At 52.5% G+C, this 18,521-nt stretch overlaps 3 protein-coding genes and 1 non-coding gene across 6 annotated transcripts; 2 read left to right on the top strand and 2 right to left on the bottom strand.

Annotated features, from left to right (window-relative positions):
• Window positions 1-356: 356 nt before the first annotated feature.
• On the top strand, window positions 357-488 carry LOC107534561 (large ribosomal subunit protein eL39-like). Its single transcript, XM_087815988.1, has one exon. It carries the CDS (start codon window positions 357-359, stop codon window positions 486-488), a length of 132 nt encoding a protein of 43 aa, XP_087672114.1.
• A 3,408-nt stretch (window positions 489-3,896) lies between these two features.
• Window positions 3,897-7,265, top strand: GAMT (guanidinoacetate N-methyltransferase). The gene is made up of 6 exons (XM_016209689.2): window positions 3,897-4,140; window positions 5,037-5,182; window positions 5,347-5,410; window positions 5,750-5,817; window positions 5,959-6,069; window positions 6,614-7,265. Exons 1-6 carry the CDS (start codon window positions 3,960-3,962, stop codon window positions 6,752-6,754), a joined length of 711 nt encoding a protein of 236 aa, XP_016065175.1. The 5' UTR covers window positions 3,897-3,959; the 3' UTR covers window positions 6,755-7,265.
• Window positions 7,266-7,846: 581 nt separating this feature from the next.
• NDUFS7 (NADH:ubiquinone oxidoreductase core subunit S7) lies at window positions 7,847-15,678 on the bottom strand. Of its 3 annotated transcripts, none has more exons than XM_016209703.2 (8): window positions 15,582-15,678; window positions 14,199-14,232; window positions 13,234-13,302; window positions 12,581-12,698; window positions 10,806-10,985; window positions 10,686-10,732; window positions 9,721-9,809; window positions 7,848-8,114 (listed from the first exon to the last, which is right to left on the bottom strand). In XM_016209703.2, exons 1-8 carry the CDS (start codon window positions 15,595-15,597, stop codon window positions 8,017-8,019), a joined length of 651 nt encoding a protein of 216 aa, XP_016065189.1. In that variant the 5' UTR covers window positions 15,598-15,678; the 3' UTR covers window positions 7,848-8,016. The 3 variants fall into 3 exon arrangements, with proteins under 3 accessions (XP_087672714.1, XP_016065189.1, XP_016065190.1); XM_016209704.2 differs by having other exon boundaries at window positions 7,849-8,114; window positions 15,574-15,602; XM_087816588.1 differs by lacking the exon at window positions 13,234-13,302 and having other exon boundaries at window positions 7,847-8,114.
• Window positions 15,679-15,849: 171 nt separating this feature from the next.
• TRNAN-GUU (transfer RNA asparagine (anticodon GUU)) lies at window positions 15,850-15,923 on the bottom strand. Its single transcript has one exon. It is a non-coding gene; the product is annotated as a tRNA-Asn (tRNA).
• Window positions 15,924-18,521: the final 2,598 nt, after the last annotated feature.

The following is an 18,521-nucleotide window of genomic DNA, read 5'->3' on the forward strand; positions in this document are numbered from 1 at the left end:
GGCAAACAAAACATGGTCCATCCACACACTGGAGTATTACTTAGCCTTTATTTATTTTTTATCCTCACGCAAGGATATTTTTTCCATTGCTTTTCACAGAGAGAGGGAGAGAGAGAAACATCGATGTAAGAGAGACACATCAATTGGTTGCCTCCTGCATGGGCCCCAACTGGGCTGGGGATGGAGCCTGCAACCCAGGTATGTGCCCTTGGCTGGAATCAAACCCACGACCCTTCAGTCGGTGGGTCAACGCTCTAACCACTAAGCCAAAACGGCCAGGGCTATTTAGCCTTTAAAAGGAAGGACATTTGTTCTTTCTCCACCATCGTGGTGTGCACGGTTGGCTCTCCTGTGCCATGTCTTCTCACAAGACTTTCAGGATCAAGAGGTTCCTAGTCAAGAAACAAAAGCAGAATCGGCCCAATCCACAATGGATTCAGATGAAAACTGGTAATAAAGTCTGGTACAACTCCAAGAGGAGACATTGAAGAAGAACCATACTGGGTCTGTAAGGAATCACACAGGAGAGATGGCTCACATTTATGCTGTATCCAGGTTGCCTGCAACTTTAAATGACTGAGAAGATCACTACTGTCCGGACAGTTGAACGACTTAATTGTGAAAATTTTGGAAGCGTGCTTTCTCTTTTGATTTTTCCCCCCTGCAGTAGTAGGTTGGTTTAGTAATAAATGTGAGACCTTTTAAAAAATAAAAATAAAAAAAATAAGGAGGACATTCTGCCTGGCCAGTGTTGCTCAGTGGTTGATTCGTGGAGGTCATGGTTCAATTTCTGGTCAGGGCACATGCCCGGGTTTCGGGCTCAATCCCCAGTAGGGGGTGTGCAGGAGGGAGTCGATTGATGATTCTCTCTCATCATTGATGTTTCTGTCTTTCTCTCCCTGTTTCTTCTTCTCTCTGAAATCAATTTAAAAAAAAAAAAAAAGGAGGAATATTCTGACACCTGCTACAGTGTGAATGAACATAATGCTAAGTGACATAAGCCAGACACAAAAGGACAAATACTTTGTGGTTCCACTCATAGGAGGTCCCTAGAGGAGTCAAGTTCATAGAGACAGAAAATAGATAGTAGGAGCCAGGGGCTGGGGGTGGGGGATAGGGAGTAAGTGCCCAATGGATGGTCACAACGGGTGCACAACAATGTGTGCTTAATACCACTGAGCCATGCACTAAACAATGGTTAAGATGGTAATTTAAAAAAATGTATGTGTTTATTGATTTTAGAGGGAGAGAGAGAGAAACATCAATTGGCTGCCTCCTGCATGCCTGCCCCTGGGAAACCTGGGCATGTGTCCTGACCAGGGTTCTAACCGGCAACCACTTGGTACATGGGACGATGCTCAACCAACTGAGCCACACCAGTTAGGGCAAGATGGTAAATTTTATGTTATGTGTGTTTTACAATAAAAAGTGTACTAATTAAAATCTCCCCCCACAGTGCCTTGGCCATGATGACCATCTATCTCCCTGATGTCCTTCCAGGGCAATCTCTGTGAACAATGGTCCAGCCTACCCACACACCCACACCTGTCACACAGTCTGTGGCACATCCTACATTTCCCCGCCACCCTGCCTTTTCACCTAACATCTGCTGGAGTTTGTTGCATACGAATTCATAAAGGATGTCAGTTCTTGTTGCTAGCAGGCTTTCTTTTGCCAGTTTTGATGAAGCGCGCTGCCACACTAGGGAGGCCCACATTGCCAGGAACTGGGGCCTGGAGACCCACAGCCCGAAAGGAACTGAATGCTGCCAACAACCAATGAATGAACTTGGAAAGGCCCCTTCCCTGGCTAAGGCTTCAGATGAGGCCTCAGCACCAGAGGCACCTTGACTGCAGCCGGTGAGACCTTGAAAGTGCCTGTTTGATAAATCCTGAGGGCACATTGGGTGAAGGAGAGGACCCAGCTGGGCTGCACCTGGATTCCTGGCCCATAAAACTAAGATTATAAATGCCTTGTTTTAGTGGCTACATTTGAGGTGATTTGTTACATAGCAAGTGCTAATGAACACAGCCTCCTTCTCCTGTCTCAGGCAGATATTCTAGGGCATCCCTTGAGTTGGGTGCCACCTGTTTAGTGAGTGCCACCTGTTTACACAGGATGCACAAGGGAGCATCCTGGGCCATTTCCTTTGGGCAGCCCAAGGATGCTGGGATACCGGCCCACAAAGTATCCATCATGGTGCCCATGACAGTGGCTGGTGGTGGGGAAACCAGACCAAATGGACTCATGTGAGGCAAAAAGCAGCATGAGACCAACCCAGGTGTCTGATGGCACCTACTCATCTTACCTCCTCCTGAGATTCTTGTGAAATCAGAGCCATCACATTCAGACTGCATTAGATCCCAATGTGCCCTCAGGATTTATCAAGCAGGCACTTTCTATGCACCAAGCCCATCAGACCGACAATAGAGCCATGAAGAAATAAATACCTTCAGTTAGTGAAATGCCAAGGAGAAGTGCTCAGAGATAAAACCACCTGGGGGGACTTGGGAAGCCTCCCAGAGGAGGTGTGGGCTCAAGCATGGAGCCCACACCAGGTCAGGAGAAAGGAGAAGCTGTCCAGGACAAGGGAAGGGCATGTGCAAAGGCCCAGAAGTAGGAGGGACACAGGAGTGCTCTGCAGATGGTAGGCAGGGGTTGTGGGGAGTAATCTGGAGCTCAGTCAGTCAGGGCTGTGAGAGATGGACATAGAGGTGCAGGGAAGTGACCAAACTTGAGAACTGTTTAAGAGCCTGCCTGGGCCCTGGTCTGGTAGCTAAGTTGGTTAGAGTGTTGTCTGGATACACCGAGGTTTCAGGTTTGATCCCCAGTCAGGGCACATACAAGAATCAACCAATGAATGGATAAATAAATGAAACAACAAATCAATGTTTTTCTCTCTCTCCCCTCTTCCTCTGTCTCTCACATCAATAAAGGTATGTTTATTTATTTAAAAAAAAAAAAAAAGAGGCTGCCTGGGTTCAAACCCTGCGACCTCAGTGTCTCTGGGCCTGTTTTTCCCTGTGTTCAATGGGAAAGCAGGAATGGAGTGTTCAGGCTCATAATTGGTGGCCCGGTGTGCAGAGAGTTGGAAAAGGGAAGTCACATTACAGAGACTGGAGGCCATTGCTTGTGGGTAGGTCCCAGGCAGGCAGAAAGGATGCAGCTGACTCCAAGGGGCTGGCCTGGGATGGGGCAAGGCCTCAATTCCATGTCCCTGCAGGGCTGCACTACCCAACTTCCTGGGTATAAGAGACAGCCAACTGCTGGGATCACATTTAGGTCCCCAGAACTGCAAGCCTCTCTCTGCTGGATGAGCGCCCCCATTGGGATCCTGGGATATGAAGTGAGCTCCTGAAAAAGGAGAGGCAGCTTGGCATGTGGTCGAAGTGGGGGCTATCAGGATTCTAATCCTGATTCCTCACCCTCCCACATCCGTGGCCATGAGACTGCTGGCTATACCTATTGGAGCCTCAGTTTACCCATCTGTGGCATGAGGACAATAAAGAACCCACTGCAGCATCTCTGAAGATTGAACGATTTTTTTAAATACCTGAGGCACTTCTAACAGCGCCAGGAAAATCGTTAGATCCTCTCACTCCAGCAAGGGAAGAGGGGCTTTCGGCGGTGGTGACAAATGAGTAAACAGGCAGGAGAATGAAAAGGCGAAGGTAGGGACCCTGAGGTTTCCCTGATGCTGTGCCCGTTTCGCAGACTAGGCGCTGGAGGTTCCGCGAGGAGGTGGAGTCGGCCGAGGTCCGGACCCACGTGGGGCTGTCTTCTGCTCCGCAGCCGCTAGAGGCCACTCGAATCCCCGTTCACGGGTTCCGGCCGGGTCTCATTACGTAACGCCGCGGCCACGCCCCCGCCAGCCGCGTCGCACGCTCCGGCCCAGAAGGCGCTGCAGAGACCAACTCCCCGCGTCTGGACCGAGTCTGGGGCGTCAGTCCACCTGCAGAATGAGCGTCCCTGCCGCGACCCCCATCTTCGCGCCTGGAGAGAACTGCAGGCCCGCGTGGCTGGCGGCACCCGCGTCCTACGATGCGTCGGACTCGTACTTGCAGATCCTGGGCAAGCCAGTGATGGAGCGCTGGGAGACCCCCTACATGCACGCGCTGGCGGTCGCCGCCGCATCCAGAGGTAGCTCCGCGCCCGGCCCCAGGGTAGTCGCTGTGGGTGACCAGAGCCGGTGCCAGCCTGCTCTCCGGCTGATGCGCATCGGAGCCTCTCTGTGCCTCTTTCCTAGCCTGGGGAATGGGGCTGCTAATGGGAGAAGACGACGGGAAAATACAAGGGGTGCTGCAGGCACGGGGCATACACCCAGTAGGCGCCTCCTAAGTACCGGAAACTTCCTCTTCAGGAGAAATGAGGCTCCGCGTGCCCGCCTGAGGTCGGGTACAGAGGGTGGCGGCGGGCGGAGGGCGCTGCCCAGGCCCACGTGAGGAGCGCGGAACACTCCACCCACCCCAGCTAAGAATAGCTCCGGGAAAGCTGGGACAGCTGAGGCTGGGAGACAGCTGTGGAGGGGTGAACCTACGCTCCGGTGTTAGGGTCCTAGGAGTGCTCAGGTCCCCCAAGGGCTGGGCCCGTGGCCTGTAGGCCTCCGTCTGTGGTGCAGTGGGTGCCAACCCCCACCCCCACCCCCACCCCGCTTGTTCCAGGCTGTGGTCTGGAATCCTGCTCCCCCCCCCTCCCCGCGCCCTTCTCGTGTGAACGTCATCGTGGGAACAGTGGGAGAGGGAGAGAAAAGTAACCAAGAGATAAGCTGCACTGGCGGTACACAGCCAGAACCAAGCTCAAAGTCCAGGGCCTGACCACCCCCCACACACCAAGAACGGACCCAAAAGCCGCTCTGCTCCCTCCCTGGCAGGCCATCCCTTTTTGGCCACTGACCAGAGCCCACGCTGTTCCCTCTCAGGGCCACTGTGTCCCTAGGTCCTCTGTGTTCTCCTGCTCTAGTTTCTCTGTGCCAAGGTGCCGCCCAATCCTCCTCCTCCTGGTAGCCTCCCCAGCCCTTCCCTGCCTTTTGTGTCCAGGGGGCCGGGTCCTGGAGGTGGGCTTCGGCATGGCGATCGCAGCAACCAAGGTGCAGGAAGCCGCCATTGATGAGCACTGGATCATTGAGTGCAATGATGGTGTCTTCCAGCGGCTCCAGGACTGGGCCCAGCGTCAGCCACACAAGGTGCCACCTCTGCCTGCAGGCAGGCTCCCCACCCCACTCCTGGGGTGGTCTCAGGCACGGGATGGGGGGGAGTATCCTCCCTTGGGAGTACCCCCTCCTTACAGTGGAGAAGTCCTGGGGACCCCTCTGACCCTCAGCCTTCTCTTTTTCTTCCTTACCCCAAGGTGGTTCCCTTGAAAGGCCTGTGGGAAGAGGTGGCACCCACCTTACCAGATGGTCACTTTGATGGTGAGGGGGCTTTGGGCACTGGGTGAGGGGGAGCCTCTGCCTGACTCTCCTCCTCAGTTGCTGAGGTATCTTCTAAAGAACACATGTGCTAACATGTCACTGGGGCAAGAGAGTCTGGGCAGGGGGCACAGACATACACAAGACCTGGGACTCAGCAGGAGTGTGGTGATACCTAAAGGAACTACTGAATTGCACATGATACCTAGAGGAGGTGGCAGCATAGTGAACTTAGGGTACAGCTGCTGGGGTTCTTGGGCCATCTTTGAGTTCCACTTTCACGTGTAGCCACTGTCCTGGTGCGGCTGCCCCTGACCATGTGGCTTCTGTCCTCCCATGCAGGAATCCTGTACGACACATATCCACTGTCTGAGGAAACCTGGCATACGCACCAGTTCAACTTCATCAGGGTAGGACCACACAGAGGGATGGGGTCTTCAGCCCTCAGCATGGGAGTTCAGCTGGGTGGGGGTATATGCCATCCACATACAGGGTACCCCTCCTTCCACTTGGTTCTCTGATCTCCCTCCCGACCTCTAACCCCCTTCTAGGGCCACGCTTTTCGCCTGCTGAAGCCAGGAGGCATCCTCACCTACTGCAACCTCACCTCCTGGGGGGAGTTGATGAAATCCAAGTACTCCAACATCAGTACCATGTTTGAGGTGCAGCAGCCTAGCTCCCCAAGGGCCCCTACCTACCCACCCACCCACCCCAGGCAGGCTGAGGGAGCTGCAGTCACCTTGGACCTGGGAGGGTCCCTTGTCTCTAGGATGCTCTCTTAGGTGGATTCTGTGCTCTGCGTGGAAATCAGGCAAGGTCCCTCCTTCGTGTCTTGAGACACAGGGACTCAGCCCAAGCTCCCCACCTGGCTGAAAGGTCCCGTACCCCTCATTAAGCCCTCCTCCATCCACGGTGCAACTGCTGGTTCCACCACACTTGTAACAGGGCCTTTGACCAAGTTCTTCCCTCTGCCTCTGGGGCACAGTTGGGCAGCCTGGTGATGACCTGTGACAGCCAGGAAGTTGCTGCCCAAGTTTAGACTCCTGGAGATCTCCACTCAGACCTGGGCTTCCATGTCACAGCAGTTGGGCCTGGGTGGGGGCTATTGCAGCCTTTGGGGGCCTTGGCACTAGCAATGCTGTGCAAGGAAGGGTAGGCACCGTGTGTATGAGTGAGGCCCCATAACCTGGTACCTCCCTGTCACAGGAGACGCAGGTACCAGCACTGCTGGAGTCAGGCTTCCGGCGGGAGAACATCCACACGCAAGTGATGGAGCTGGTCCCGCCTGCTGACTGCCGCTACTATGCCTTCCCACAGATGATCACACCCCTGGTCACCAAGCACTAAGTTTGGCAGCCACAAACTCAACCACCTATGCCACACCCCCACTCCCAGTGCCTTTGGGGCGGGGAGCTCAGACTCTGGCCTCATAGCCCAAGTTCTAGTTGAGGCAGCACCAGCTGTGTGACCATGGCCACCTTCCCTAACCTTGCCAGGGGACCAGTACCAGCCTCCTTCTGGGGTCATAGGGATGAAAATGAATGCTAACACTGGGCTAGGTAATCACCAGCACAACGTAAAAGTATACTTTCACTTATCCCTCCCAATCCTCCAAAAAGAAAGAAGAGATTTGTTGCCTGGCTGGTATGGCTCATTTGGTTGAGTGTTGTCCCATACACCAAGAGGTCACCAATTCCATTTGATTCCTGGTCAGGACATGTACCTGGGGTTGTGGGCTTGAACCCCAGTATGGGGCATGCAGGAGGCAACCGATTGATGTTTCTCTCTCATTGATGTTTCTATCTCTCCTTCTCCCTTCCTCTCTCTAAAACCAATAAAAACATATTTTAAAAAAAGAAAGAAATCTGTTAATGGACCTTCAGGGAGCCAGTGGGCAAGCTATATGCTCCATTGTGTACAAGCCTGTGAACCCTATCTTGCCCAAGGGAGATACTGCCAATCAATCATCTATGGCCCTTTCCCCCAGCTAGCCAGGGCAACTGCATCTCCCTTCCCTGTGGCTGGCAGTTGGGGTCCAGGGGGTGCAGAACTAGGTCAGGACAGCAAGGAGGGTAGCAGCTCAAGGCCCAGTCCTTAGGCTACTGAAGAGGGTTTCTGGTCCCACCAAGTCAGGCTGAACCTCAAAATAAAGCAAAATCTTTACACCGGGACTCTCACAGGACCCTCAGCTACCTGAGAAGTGCAGTGTCACTTGCTGAGGTCTGACTCTCCAACTGTCTTCTTTCCTCTGTCAGTGCCCCCTTCAGTCTCAGTGCAGGGGCAGCCCAGTCCTCACCTGGCTCCATAAATGCTCTGGCTCTCCTTCATGGTGGGGCATGGAGACCAAGTGCAGGGCCCCTAAGAGGGGCTGGTGTGGACTGAGCCATCTGCCTCCAGGGCCTCAGCATCTCTAAGGACTGACCTAGCCCAAGGGAGCACTCGCCCACCCACACCAAGCACAGGGGGTACTCTGCCCCGTAGGCACCTCCCTATCTCCCAGGGCCCCCTGTCCATACATTGAGGGCAGGTTTTTGTCCAGGTAGGTTTCTCAAATTTATTGACCATCTCTCAGGATGACAAAGGGGACACAGGGTGGCAGTCGGGCGGCACTACCTTCGGTACCAGATCTTGAGTCTCTTCTCCCGCTTGATCTTCTTCTGCAGCTGCAGGATGCCATAGAGCAGGGCCTCGGCTGTAGGTGGGCAGCCTGGGAAGCGGGACCTTGCCTCAGTGTCTGCCCATGGGGAGGGGCACCACCCCTCCCCCTTATGGCCAGGCAAAGGGCACATGAACTAGAAGGAAGGTGAAAGGGCCTGGCTGGGGGCAGCAACTAGCAGGAAAGGCCTGGGCCACTCAGGGCCTTAGGAAAAGTGATCTGGGAGTTGCAGGTGGGCTAAGGGCTGGTTGGCCCCTTCCCAAGGTGGGGAGGACTGAGAGAGGCCCCCACCCCAGTATTCAAAGAATGCACGGGAGGGGCCAGGTAGTTTGGCCCATCACTGGAAGTAGCCAGCAAGGTGGGCAGGGAGGCTCACAGACTGAGAAGGGAACCCCCAGAGAAACAGTCCTCACAGTCCCCATCTCCATAGTCTCAGGTGGAAGAAGCAGAGGGGCACATTGCCACCTGGAGGATTTGCCAGGACCTGACAGGCCAGCCACCATGGGTGGCTGGATAAAGAACTGTCGCAGTCATTTATTTACTTCCACCTGACTCTGGGGTGCTCGGTGCCTGTCGGTCTGATCACAAAGGCCCATTTGATAGATGGGAAAACAGGCTTGGAGAGACTTGCCTGAGGTCATGAGTCAAACAAGCAGTAACTGACCAAGGGTCTGGCTTCTGATCAAGGTTAACAAGCCTGCAGTGTAGACTCCTATACATCTTTCCAAGTCCTACCCATTGTACCCTCTGCCACCCAATAGGTGGGGCTAGGCACGTCTGTGTCAGGTTCCATCTTCCCAACCTGGGGGCTCCGCAGGGCTTGGTCTGGTGCCAAGGCCTCTCTGGGGCCCAGTACTGCCCAAGCCAGGCCCAGGCTTGGAAAATGCACTCAATAAATATTTGCAGAATGCTAAACAAATCAATTCCATTTTCCAATGAACCCTAATCCAAAGTAGAAACCTGTTTCTCTGCCTTTGGGAGGTGCCAGCACATGCCTGGGAGGCCACCCCTTTCTGATTGGCCAGGTAAGGAGGTGTGAGAGACCCGTAGGACAGTGAGATAAAATAAAGATTACCCAGTTACATGTAAACTTCAGACAAACTACTGATACCTTTTTTAGTATAATTATATCCCAAATGTCACGGGATATATTTATAATGAAAAAGATATTATTCATTGTTTCTCTGACATTCAAATTTAACTGGGTGCCCTGCATTTTTATTTGCTGAATCTAGACACCCTGGTGATCCTGGGTCCAAGGGGAAGGGGGTGTCTCACCACCCATCATGAGTATAAGACCCCGAGGACACCGTTCATGTCCTCCAGGAACTTTTTTCCTGTTTTTTTAAATTGCATTTATTTGGTTTTGTTTCTATATTAGGTAGAATCATATAAAACTGTAGCTTAAAAATGGCCAAATATAAGCAATTCCATACAGCTCAACCTAACCCTTTTAATGTTGGCCTGGTCCAACATTTAGATGAAATCGGGAGCCCATGCAGGGACAACAAAAAGGAAAGACTTGAGTGTCACCCTTCTTAGACCCAAATCTTCTCATTCTTAAAACAGGGAGAGCCCACTCTGTCTGTAGGAGTATGGGGACTCCTCTGTGGGGACCTGAAGGCCTGGTTGCCCAGAGATGTGGCAGTGGACTTACCTGGGACATAGATGTCCACAGGCACGATGCGGTCACAGCCCCTCACGACGGAGTATGAGTAGTGGTAGTAACCTCCTCCATTGGCGCAGCTGGAGTGAAAGGAGTGCTTTGAGGGCCTCACTGGCCACCCTGGCCTTGCTCTTTCCTCAGTGCCCTGCCCCTAACCCACACCCACCTTCAACTACAGCAAGTGACTAGACTGCCAAAAAGGGCAAGAATGGGATATGAAGTCACAGGAAAGATAATAGTCACTTGAGACCAGGTAGAGCAGAAGCTAAGGGATAGACACTGAAAACATAATGGTCAGTGAGAAGCCTGGCAGAAAAGGTCACAGTGTGTGATTCTATTTATGTGAAACGTCCAGAACAGGCACAGGACAGGACTGAGTTCATGGTTGCCAGGGGCTCGGAAAGAAGGTAGGGAGTGATTGCTGATGGGGGGATGGGACTTATTGTTGGTATAATGGAATGATCTGGAACTAGACAGATGGGATGGTTTTACACATTGTGAATGCATTAAAGCCCACTGAATTGCACACTTTAAAGGGCGAACTTTCTGCTATGTGAATTCTATCTCCAAAAAAAAAAAATAATAATTAAGTGATTTAACAGGTTTTAACAATGTGGGGAAATGACTAAGTTAAAAAGCAAGGAGGATGTAAACTGTCTACAGAGGGGAACATCATTTATGTGTTCATAAAGCAGAGAAACAGACAAATCAGAAGAGCTGTTGAGGTAGAGGAGCAATAATAACGCACAGGAGGGGACATTCTGGGGAGGGGGCAGTGTACACAGCAAAAGTATCAGGGTAACTGTCCTGCTCCCTTGCAGGTGAGGGGTTTTACTGTGTAAATTACACCTCTATGACCTTGATCAGACAGAAGCCCAGATAAAGCACTGGGGGAAAACATGCCAGGGTGTCAAAGGTATGTCTTGTCTCTGGCCCCAGCCCCACCTGGAACTCACCTCCCCATGGATACAACATAGCGAGGCTCTGGCATCTGGTCATAGACCTGGAAGACACGACAGGGTTTATGTGCAGCTCAAGCCTGGGTGGCAGATGGGTAGGGTCAGGGCCGGGCCTACCTTGCGGAGAGCAGGGGCCATCTTGTTGGTGAGCGTCCCGGCCACAATCATGACATCTGACTGGCGAGGGCTGGCTCGGAAGACCACACCAAATCGGTCCATGTCATAGCGGGGTGCTGCCATATGCATCATCTCCACGGCACAGCAGGCCAGGCCAAAGGTCATGGGCCACAGGGAGCTCTGAGGGGGCCAGGTTGGTCAACCCATGAGTGGACAATTGGCCCATTGTGTTTAAAGAAACTGGGCGATTTCACATAGAAAAACCTGATTTCTAGCCTTTTTTGAAGAATGACACATCAGTTACCCCCCCCAACACACCTTACACAGCAACCACGTGACCTCCAGGGCCCTCGGACCCAGCCTAAGGTTGCTGCCCCAGCCCAGGGCTGCCCAATGGGAAGGTAAAATGAGCTAGGTCTGTGGGTGAACACTTGCCAGTAGCCATGTTACAAAAAAAAAAAAAAAAGCTTTAAAAAAAGAAAGGTGCCCTGGCTACTGTGGACAGTTGGCTGGGCATCATCCTGTGCACCAAAAGGTTGCTGATTCAATTCCAGGTCAGGGCACATGCCTAAGCTGCAGGTTTGATCCCCCGTAGGGGGCATGCAGGAGGCAGCCAATGTTTCTCTCTCACTGATGTTTCTCTTTCTCCCTCCCTCTCCCTTCCTCTTTCTAATTAAAAAAACGGTAAAATTAGTTTTAATAATACCATTGATGTAACCTAGTACATCCTAAACCCCATCCTTCCAACATGGGCACTTGGTGCTCTGAGTGCCTGGCAGCCACATGTAGCATAGGCCTAACCCTGAGGATCTTCTTTTGGACACCTCCTGGTGTTCAAGAATTCCAAATGCCTTTTCGTCCAGGAAGCTCTCCTGGATGGCCTTGGCCGCCCTCTGACTCCTTTGTTCTGTCTGGTGCCTGATTTCCCCACAGATGTGCACCTTGGCCAGACTTTTCTCTACTCCTCTGCATCTAATCTGGGGCTAGGAAGTGGCCCCCAATGCCCCACTGATATGCTAGTGTGAATGCCAGTGCAAGGATTGCCCAACAGGGCTAGGACACCTGACTGACCGGCTCCTGAGCTGGCTGACCCTGACCTCGTCTTTGGGTGTTCAGTCATAAACAAGGCTGCAATGGACATCTCTGTCCTGGAGCTGGAAGCCCTGATAAGGTGTTTGCTGTGGTGCTGTGTGTGACACAGACACACAAAAGACTGAGTTAGAGCATGGCCATCAATGAGGGACTGTTAACATGGCCTGTCCTGGCCCAGCACCCCTTGGGTACTGAAAGGAGCCTCTGTCTTGAGAGAAAGGACATGTGCCCAGTGGGAGACATGCCATGCACACGACTTACAGGAGTGGATACAAGACAAAAACTGTTTCGTGGCTGATGCTGGGAGGAGGACAGGCTTCTAAAATTTTTGCCAGGGAGGAGTTACTGTTTTCAGCACACATTACTTTTCTAGTTAAAAAGGTTACTTTTATGTTAAGAGAAAAAAGGTATGAACAGAAAACAACTACAGAAGGGAGGCAGGCTGTCTTCACTAAGGGCTGAGGGAGGGACAAGAGGGTAGGACAGAGACACTGAGGGGATGTCATGGCCAGGAGCTGATGGGGTGGGGGTCAGAGGATGAATCCTGACATAATCACGAGCCTGTGGGGGAACCCAGCAGGCTCCCTGAACCACAGGAGCAGGTGAGTGTGTGTGCTGCCCATGTGCACGGTATGCAAGCATGCAGCAGAGGCTGGAGGGATGGAGGAGGGTTGGGGGCTCACCCGGCGGGCCCAGTTGATGAGGTCGTCCAGCTTGGCCACCACATACTCGCCGCGGCTGCTGGGAAGTGAGCTGGGTTTGGGGACCATGGCTCCAGCCTTGGACATGGCGGGCTGTGTGCTGGGCATGAGACATGGCACAGGGAGTGTTAGCCAGGCAGGAATCCCAGGAGATGAGCACTGGCCACCCCCACAGCCTCCACCCTGGAACCTAACACAGAGCAGTTTCTCAGAGCACAGGACAAAGCTGTGGTCACAGCTGGTCCTGAAGGTAGTGCTGGGAGGAGCCATGGGGCTGGGGATTACCCTGGGGCTGTAGCATCCCAGCATCCAGGTCTGGGTCTGCTGAACAAAGGAATGAAAGACGGCATAGATGTGCCTTAGCCTGCCTTACTGTGGCCCCAAAAGGCCCCTGTCTTCCTGGGAACTCAGTTTCCCCATCTGGAGAATAGGGGCCAACTGATATTCTTCAGCAAAGGTCCTTCTGGTTTGGAGACGTGCAGCCACTAGCCTGGAGAGGGATGGACAGGGCTCCAAGGGCAGGGACCACATAGCTCTGTTGGGTGTGAGAGGGCCCTGGAGTCACCACGGGTGCTACTGTGCTGGGGGAGGGGGATGCTTCAGGGTTTTTGGGCCACTGGGAAGGCTGGCCTCACCTGCTTGGGCTGTCAGCAGCCAAACTCCCATGGACACATCGTACCTGAGCAGCTGCACCCATGCCGGAGCTGCAGAGACAGAGCATATGTGAAGAGGAGCCTGGGACATCCTGAGATGCTGTTACAGGGGCTACCCTGGAGCAGGGATGGGGAAACTGCAGCCAGGGGCCATATTCAGCCCTCTACCTATTTTTGTAAATAAAGCTTTATTGACACACAGCCACATCAATCTGTCTCTGCTGTCTGCAGCTGTTTTCACAAAGGTACAGCTGAGTAGTCTTGACAGAGATCATCTGGCCTACACAGCCAATAAGATTTATCATTAGGCCCTTCAGGAAAAAGTCTGCTGACCCCTGGGCTCTAAGGTGCCTGGTTTTCATTTTACACTTCTTTCATTTTCCCCATTTTCCATTTGTTTTATAGTGTATATGTATTTTATCCCTAGGAAAGAGACTTTATTAAAACCACACTCAGCCCAAATCTACGCCCACCTCAAAGCCCGACTTCTCTCCATTAGGACAACCCTCTCCTTAGATGTGCCATGTCCTTGGGACCCCAGGGGTTTGATTTCCAGGCTCTGTCCCTGAAGAGGCCCCGGTGGCCACCAGCCTTCCTGTCCCGAGAAGGCCTGCATGGGGCTGCCATCTGAGCAAAAGCACAGATTGCTTTCGATTATGAGTGAGTCCTGAGGGCACTAGGACAGGAGAACAAGGGTCTGAACCCAGGCTCTGACATAACATAAACTGTCACCACCGAGGGGCCTGCATACCACCTGCTGGAAAGTAGACTGACAGTCCCAGTGCTGCCCGACTTGCTGTGTGACCTTCAGCAGGCAGGACCCTGTCTGTAGTTGCTCAAGCCCCTCCCAGCTCTGAGGTACTCTGATCCCATCCCCCCCTCCCAGTCTGAGCCCTCCTTTCAGGGGCCTCTAGATGGGGGCCAGGGCCAGAGACACAGGCACTCACCACAGAGTGAGGATCGGGCGGAGCAGGCTGGGAGCTGCAGAAAGAACCACAGGGTGCAGACAGTGAGTTTTGGACAGCATCAGAGACCACAAACTCAGGAGCCTGGGTCAGCCAGGCCTTTGCCCATCAGGCCTCCTGCTTGGTGCACCTTCCCTCTGCCTTCAGTCTTACCCTCAGTCTATCTAAATTTTACTTTAACAAACATTTGGTAAAGAGGGGTCTTTCAAAATATGAACCAGATAGTGCTAATCCTCTGCTTAAAACCCCACAGCCCCTGGAAGAAAAGCCAGGCTCTCCACACCAGGGCTACCTTCCTTTCCTCACATGTCAGGGTTGCTCCTTCCTCAATGCCTTCCAACGTGCTATTCCATCTGCCTGGAGCACTCTGCCCCACATGTGCACACAGCCAGCCCTTCTCATGAGGCAGGTTTCACTTCTCACTGGGTTTACAGAAGGTCCTCAATCCTGTCACCCTGTTCAATCACCACCTATGCGCACTTGTGTGGTGCCTGCCTCCTTAGCAATGCTAGGGCCTCCAGGGGTTCCCCAGTGTCCCCACAGACTGAGCTGTAGGTGATGAGTGTGTGTTGAGTAAAAAAAACCCAGAGACACCACCTCACAAGACAGGCTAACTGACCCGCCCCAGACTCCTCTTCAAGCTGCCCTTCTCTGAGCCTCAGTTTCTCCACCGGAAAATTTAGGGCTTTGCATAAGCTCACAGCCCAGTAACTGCCCTTCACAGATCAGCAGACCTGTGAACTTGCATGGGAAAGAAAAATACCCTCTTTGCCAATTACTGAAAATTGGCCTTTCAATTCCGAGTGTCACCAACAAACCACAGGACCCGTATTAGCAGGACCCATGGTTTTCACCAACGGAAATCTCAGATGTTTACCAACAATGTCACAAGGGCTGTAGACATCACCCCATCCTTCAACACCACAGCAATCGGACCTGCGTCTGGATTTTGGCGTTAATAACCTGAATGAGAAACTCGTCAACCCGGTTTCTAAACAAAATCCTGACAACTGTTCGGGGTAACTGCTTTTCTTTGCAAGCCTGTGGATTTCATCCTATGCATTTACTCACTATTCTCAGAACGAAGGTCTAGGGAGCAGGCCAGGTGGGGACCCCTGCTGTACCAGTGATGTCACTTTCCTTGGGAATCCCTGCACTCCTCCGGGCCTCATGTTTCCCTGCCAGTCGAGGCTGCAATCTACAGGCCCCCTCTCTCCCGGGAACTTCCAAGGCTACACCGCGGGCCGAGCCTTGGCCCCCTTCAGGCCCTGCCCCAAGGCTCTCCCGAGGCTGGGGGCCCTGCGTCGCTACCAGGGCCTCAGTTTTCCCAAGGGGACCCTGACCTGGGCGCCCCTACCCGCTCACCCGCCAGCGCCGCCATCTTGGCCTCGGCCTTCAGACAACCTCTGCGGTCCGTCCGTTTTAGTGCTCCGAGTCCCCGGGGCCGTCGCCCAAAGCGGTTCGGGTGCTGTGGAAAAACGGAACCCAGGCTCGGAACGTTCCGCCGCCGTGGACGTCCCCCATGTTGTGCGCCCCCGATGCCCCACGAGGGATAAAAGGAAGGGGAGTACGCCTCCACAAAAGCGGGCGCTCCGCCCACTTTTCCCTTATCTGAGAATCAAAAGTAAAGCTGCGTCCCTGGGTGGGCTCGAACCACCAACCTTTCGGTTAACAGCCGAACGCGCTAACCGATTGCGCCACAGAGACCAAGCTGCCTACCGGCTTCAGACGCGGCCCTACGAGGCATGCGCGGCCAGTAAGCGCGGGGCGAAATACGCCTGCGCGCCCCGCTAAATGGGATAAAACGGAGACGACAGTGACACCTGCAACTCATCCCAAAAAGCTCAATTAGAAGAGCTGAACTGCAGATTGAAAGGTCTCTAGTTCGATCCGGATTTCGGAAAGCGTTTCAGAGCCCCCGGCGAGCATCGCCATCCTCTCTCTCGCCTGGTACAGTTTCTCCCTTCACCAGAATGTCTTCACTCCGCAGATGAAGAGCTGGGCTGCCACTCATGCCAACGTAGGACGGACAGAGCAAGGAATTCAAACGCCGCACTCAAAACCCCGTCCCCACCTCCAAGACTAGGATTCCAGCCTAAACGTCCCGTTTCATCAACCCGATTTTTTTAAAGCAACGATTAGTGTGTTTTTCTTAAATACTTTCATTGATTTTTAGAGCGAGGGAGAGAAATATGGATGTGAGATAATGAAAACATCAATTGGCGGTCTCCTGCACGCCCCCTAACGGGGATCGAGTCCAAAACCCCGGCATGTGCCCTGACTGGGAATCAAGCCCGAAACCTCGGTGCAGAAGCCCATACTCAACCAATTGGCTACACCAGCCAGGGCAACCAGGTTTTTTTAAAGTGGTAGCATTAGAACCAGTGCTAATTGCAAAATCAAACACTACTGAACACCAAAACTAGTTTGCAAGCACACTTTCCGCTTGTATGTCGTTTCATTTTGACAATCTTGCTGGGTAGCTGTTCTGCCCATTTTATGTATGGGGAAACTGAGGCCCAATCAGGCAAAGGCAGGTGATAGAGTTGGCCTTCTAGCAGGACCACTCCCTACTCTGTGCTGTGCTGAGCAAGGCCTGGTCCCAGTTCTTAAGAAGCTCAAGGTCCCTTGGGAATGAGAGGTGTGGGGCTGGCACCAGGCCAAAACCCTGCTGCTAATGGGGTGACACACAGGAGGGAAAGAGTGGATGAAGAGGGTGGCCCAACCCTGACCCAGTAGCCTGGTTGGTTAGAGCACTGTCCGGCCACATCAAGGTTGCCAGGTTTAATCCCTGGTCAGGGCACATATAAAACTCAACCAACAGACTGGCCGGCATGGCTCAGTGGTTGAACGTGGACCCATAAACCAGGAGATTGTGGTTCTATTCCCGATCAGGGCACATGCCCAGGTTTCAGGCTCCATCCCAACAAGGGGCGTGCAGGAGGCAGCCGATCAAATGACTCTCATCGCCAATGTATGTTTTCTATCTCTCTCTCCAAAATCAATAAAACATATTTTTAAAAAAGAGATTCGCCCAGCCAGCATGGCTCAGCAGTTGAACATCGACCTATGATCCAGGAGATTGAGGTTTGATTCCCTGTCAGGGTACATTCCCCAACTGCATGCTTGAACCCCAGCAGGGGGGCGTACAGGAGGCAGCAGATCAAGGACTCTCATCATTGATGTTTTTCTGTCTCTCTCTGAAATCAATAAATATATTTTTTTTAAAAACTCAACCAATGAATGCATAAATAAATGGAACAAGTCAATTTCTTTCTCTCCAATAAAAATTTTTAAATAAATAATAATAAAAAAAGGGTGGCCACTCTGACACAACTGAAATTCTGACAGATGCACAAATAACCTTTCCCTGTAGTTCCCACAACTGGCCATGCTGTGCAATTGGATTTTTATATTTAAATTAACTTTATATCTTAGTTTGATTTACAGAAAAGTTACAAAGGTATTATAGTTCCAGTGTACCACACACCTGTGGTTAACATGTTACATTGATGAGATTCACTATCACAACTCCTGAACCAATGTGGATACACTGTTAAGGACACCTGTCTTATTGGGTTTCCTGTTTTCCCCAAAGTTCCTGCCCTGTGAGCACAGCATCCTGGGAGCTGAGGCCCCAGCCCAGGCACATATCTGACTGAGAGAGACCTCAGGGGACCCCAGAGTCTCCCCGCCAAGCTGCTCCTGAATTTCTAACCCACAGAAATTAGAATGTTTCTAACTTTTGGGTATCTGGTGCAATTTGTTACATAGCAATAAATAGGGGAAGAGCCTGCCTCAGGAACCCTGATCTTTGGAGAGAGTGGGGTGGGGAGAAGGGAGAGAGGAGATACAAGAGGCATGAGGAGGAGAGGGAGCACAGGAAACATGGGACAGTAGAGGCTGTGAACCTGGTGCAAGGGTGACTCACGTTTATTGTGCAGACAGGCTTATGCGTCTCTGTGGCTTGAGATTCTTACTGTCAATATGCTACTTTTTAAAAATCATTTTTTAAAGGTAACAGACTTGCAGAGGTGCCAATGCTATGCAATGAAATCCCCTTTCCAGAAAGTAGAAACTGTAGAAACTGGCTACTTCCCTGAGGGTGGGTTTCACTGCTCTGCTGTGGAGGCTGGTGTTGGGAGTCAATTGACCATAGGGAAGGCATCTGTGTGGTCGCAGGGTGGCAGGGCGGCAGGGTCTGGATGAGGTTCAGTGGATGGCCGGGCTGGGAAAGGCAGGGAAAGTGTCCAGGAGGTTCTGGGGGGAGGACAAGGGGGCAGCAGAGAGAACACAGCGGAGATG

The sequence above is a fragment of the Miniopterus natalensis genome, chromosome 4 (assembly GCF_054644295.1).
Source record: "Miniopterus natalensis isolate mMinNat1 chromosome 4, mMinNat1.hap1, whole genome shotgun sequence".
NCBI lineage: Eukaryota > Metazoa > Chordata > Mammalia > Chiroptera > Miniopteridae > Miniopterus > Miniopterus natalensis.